This window comes from Hipposideros armiger, unplaced genomic scaffold, assembly GCF_001890085.2.
Source record: "Hipposideros armiger isolate ML-2016 unplaced genomic scaffold, ASM189008v1 scaffold_806, whole genome shotgun sequence".
NCBI lineage: Eukaryota > Metazoa > Chordata > Mammalia > Chiroptera > Hipposideridae > Hipposideros > Hipposideros armiger.
Genome location: NW_017732156.1, coordinates 311,309 through 316,020, shown reverse-complemented (window position 1 = coordinate 316,020; position 4,712 = coordinate 311,309). Strand labels below are relative to the sequence as shown.

At 33.8% G+C, this 4,712-nt stretch overlaps 1 protein-coding gene across 1 annotated transcript in view; it reads left to right on the top strand.

Annotated features, from left to right (window-relative positions):
* The window catches only part of UCHL3 (ubiquitin C-terminal hydrolase L3), a 44,998-nt gene extending 43,633 nt beyond the window's left edge, over positions 1-1,365 (top strand). Inside the window, exons 8-9 of the mRNA XM_019628685.1 lie at positions 479-537; positions 1,148-1,365. Coding sequence (XP_019484230.1) covers positions 479-537; positions 1,148-1,231 — 143 coding nt within the window. The 3' untranslated portion in view covers positions 1,232-1,365. The remainder of the gene's footprint in view (positions 1-478; positions 538-1,147) is intronic.
* The last annotated feature ends 3,347 nt before the right edge of the window (positions 1,366-4,712 follow it).

The following is a 4,712-nucleotide window of genomic DNA, read 5'->3' as shown; positions in this document are numbered from 1 at the left end:
CTGAAGAACAAAAGGACAGCAACCGGTCTGTTCCCCTTCCCCCGATTCCCCAGTGCTGTTCCCCTCCCCCAATTCCCCAATAAAAATCTTCAAAATAAATAAATAAATAAATAAATAAATAAATAAATAAATAAATAAAATAAAGTGAAGAAAGTTTTTCATATTTCTGAGGGTAAAGTGGAGACAATAACTTTTTTAAAAACCGACTTATTAATTTGGCATATTCTTTTTAGGAAATTAAAGCCAATATATATTTCTAATAAATTTTGTTTATAAAGATAATTTAGGCTTTTAAACCTGGAAGCAAGGTTGTAATAATTTTTAACATAGGTAGCACATTTAAAATATTTGTTTTAGGATATATTATTTTAAATACCTTTTAACTTTTGCCTCACTGTGAGAAGAGGAAAGTAGAAATTGAAAATGCATTATTTTGTACAAAGAGTTAAACGTTCAACTGTTTGTCTATTTTTTACAGATGGACGGAAGCCATTTCCAATTAACCATGGTGAAACTAGTGATGAAACGTTATTAGAGGTAACAGTAAAACTTGTTGGCCCACTTTAAATGTTATTAATCTGCTCGTTATCTTTAAAACATCTCTCAAGGTCACTTGTACAACATTTTATCTGTGTTAGGATGCTTCCTTTTCCTTGCTTTCTTGAGAAAACCCAAAAAGAAAAATTTGAACTAGTGTTAAAAACCTACAGCAAAGATGTTTCAGAGCTTTGTGTGAACAAGTGTCAAATTTGAAAAAAGGCAACACTAGCATTGAAAGAGTTGCTCATCATGTTCCATGTTTCACTGAATCCGAAGTGCCATCATTTGTATCTTGATTCTGATTTTAGAGATTTTTAAATTTATGAACAAATTGTGTGGCTTAGAACCAATCAAATATGTAATTGTCAGGTTAAAAGTTTTTTAAAAGCATTTTATGAAAGAACACTGTATCTTATACTTTTGTATTCAGCAGATTAGGCCACCAACCATGCCTTCTTCTGGTGTGCTTTGTCATTTTTCATTTGGAAACAGAAGTCTGCAGTGTAAGATTAGTATGAATTAGGAAAATGTGAAAAACGTATTTATCATTTGTAAGTAAAACACATGTTTATAAACTGAAAAATTATACATTTTATTTTTCCTATAGGATGCCATAGAAGTTTGCAAGAAGTTTATGGAACGTGACCCTGATGAATTAAGATTCAATGCAATTGCTCTTTCTGCAGCATAGTTTGTCAATAATGGAAACACCAAATACTGTATTACTTACAACAAAAACCAAATTTTTGCTGCCATACACTAACTCAAACATTTTGATATTTTCATTAACTTGACGGATTAAACTTTATGTGAATTAAACTTTGACTTAATTTGTGTTTTATATTATTTTTACCTCAAATTAAAGCTGCCGTTATTTTCTTCCCTTCCTTTCTTGTGAAGGATTTACCTTGTTTAATGACTAACACTAGCTTTCTTATTCTTTTAAATTTTATAAGATGTTTTGTCTTGAGGCACAGACACAATTTGCATCTACCTAATATGAATATATATTACCGTATTTTGCCATGTATAATGAGCACTTTTTTGCCCAAATTTGTGAGGGAAAAATAAAGGTGCTCATTATACATGGGTACTACTAATTCTGTATCTACATGTTTTTAATTCTTTTATTTATGTTTATTAGTTAAAAGTGTAACTCTAGAAATCAGTAATGATATCTGTATGCAAAATAATACCCTGGAATACAATAGGTTTTGTTGAACTTACGATGACCTTGCAACTATAAGAGTTCTTGACCTTCCATGATGCGTAAATATCGTAAATGTGTTACCAGTATATAAAATTTCTTGTACCTTCTATCTGTTCTTGTGTTTTGTAATTATTTGTTAACATAAAATTTCTTGTACCATAATATGTTAAAAAATAAATACTAAAATTCCTTTATAATACAAAAAACAAGTACCTAAATGGAAACAAATAAAAATTTGAATTAAAAAAATTAAAACAAAAGATTTTTTCCCTGAAAGCTTGGGCCAAAAACGTGGGTGCGCATTATACACGGGAGTGCATTATACATGGCAAAATACGGTATATCATATATGTTTATTTATTTAGCGAACATTTGTTGGGCATCCACTTGTAATGAGCTGGACACTATTCTAGGTGCTGGAGTTACAGCACTGAACACTATCAACAAGTTTTATAGTCAAGCTTATGTTCTTGTGAGAAAAGACAAGTAAACACATTAATAGGACACATACAAATGACAGATGCTATGCAGAAAATTAAGGTCGGAATTGTGCTAGAGAGTGACTGAGTGTATACTTTAGATTTTGTGGTCAGGGAAGGCTTCTATGAGGAGGTAACTTTGAAGTTGAGCTCTGAATAGCAAAAAGTAGCCAGTAATAGAAAGTTGGTGGGGAAGAATAGAGGGAATAATTAATTCATAGTCCCTAAAGTGGGGAAATCTCAATGTGTTGTAGGACCAGAAAGAAGGTTCCTATGACCAGACCATAGAAAGTAAGAGAAAGTAGCAAGAGGTGAGGCCAGAGAAGGAGGGGCCTTGGAGGGGATACAGGAATACTGGAAAAGGCATTTGGATTCATTGCAGGTGTGATGGTAAACCTTTGGAGGGTTTTAAGCAAGAGACTGACCTGATTTGATATATAATTTTAGAAGATCACTGACTACTCTGTGGATAATATATTGGAGAGGAGAGTAAGAAGAGAGGTAGAGACTTGTGAGCAACCCCGTGGGTTTGTTCAGTGAGAGATGGTGATGGCTAGGTCTTAAAAGAACAGCAGATTCCCCCATATCGGATTTTACTTTCTGTGGTTTCAGTTACCTACGGTCAAATACAATCTGAAAATATTAAATGGAAAATTCCTGAAATAAACAATTCATAAGTTTTAAATTGTGTGCTATTCTAAGTAGCATAATGAAATCGCACACTGCGCCATTCTGCCCTGCCTGGGATGTGACTCATCCCTTTATCCTGTGTATCCACGCTGTATTCACTTGGTCTGTTAGTCACTTAGTAGCTGGCTCAGTTATCAGATTGATTTGTGATAAAGCAGTGCTTGTGTTCAAAGCTAAGAGCAGTGATGCAATTTGGATATACCAGAGAAGCCATACAGTACTTCCTGTAAGTGAAAAGATGCACGTATAGGAAAAAAAACAGTATATATAGGGTTTGGTGCATCCACTGGGGTCTTGGAACATATGCTTCATGGATAAAGGGGAACTATCGTAGCAATTTAAATGGAGGTATGTGAGTGAATTTTGAAGAAGGAAGGGCTTCAGCTGAGTCTTAAAGGATATGTAGAAGGCAGTGGCAAGGTGGTATTTATAAAACCGTCAAAACGGTGGTGTGATGGGAATGTCGTGTATCTTTGTGAGAACTTGGTTATACAGGTATATACATTTATCAAAATTCATTGAATTGTTCATTTAAAGTCTGTATTTCAGTGTATATACATTTTACATCCCTTCAAAAAAAAATGCAGAGCTGAGTTGGGTGGGAATGTGTACAGCCCTTAGGAGAAAGACCAGATTGATCAAAATGAAGTTCTGATAAAATTGAGTGTAAATGTTTATACAGAGTTCACTGAGTTAATGTAGATTCCTGAGGCAGACCTACTGAATCAGAACCTGAATTTTCAATAAGATCCCAAGCGATTCATATGCATATTAATTTGGGAAGTACAGGATTAGAAGAAACAGACTATAAAGAGGAAGGTAACATAGGCAGTTATTTAAATTTAACACCTTTCTATGGTGAAGAGGGCTTGAATAAAGTGATGTCAATAGGGATGAAGAAATAATCTGAAACAATTCTATAAGCATATGTAGCTGATGCTTTTGTCATGCCAATTAACAAAACCTAGTGTTTTATTATTTTGTTACATTGTTTTTATGTTGTACTCACATCTATCTTATTATTATCTTTTTTTTTTCAATTACAGTTCACATACAATTTTATGTTCGTTTCAGGTATACCACACAGTGATTAGACATTTATAGAACTTACGAAGTGATCACCCTGATAAATCCAGTACCCATCTGATGCCATACATAGTTATTACTATTTACTATATTCTCATTGCTATACTCTACATCCCCATGACTATTTTGTAACTACCAATTTGTACTTCATAACCTCCCTTCCCCACAAAATCTGGGAACCATCAAAATGTTCTCTGTGTCTATGACCTTGTTTCTGTTTTTATTGTTCATTCTGTTCTCTAGATTCCACATATAAGGGAAATCATATGACATTTGTCTTTCTCTGTCTCAGCACAATACCCTCTATGTCCATCCATGTTGTTGCAGATGGCAAGATTTCATTCTTTTTTATGACTGAGTAATACTCCATTGTATATATGCACCTTCTTTTTATCCATTCATCCATCAACAGACACCCAGGCAGCCTCCGTATCTTGGCTATTGTAAGCAATGCTGTAATGAACATGGATACACATGTCCCCTCCAAGTAGTGTTTTGGGTTTCTTTTGATAAATACCCTGAAGTGGGATTACTGGGCCCTTCTTTGGCTCTTGTTATAGCCTTTGTTTTAAAGTCTATTTTGTCTGGTAAAAATATTGCTACCCCAGTTTTTGTTTTCATGAAATATCTTTTTCCATCCTTTTACTTTCAGTCTGTGTGTGTCTTGATTTGAAATGAGTCTCTTGTAGGCAGCATATATAAGGCTT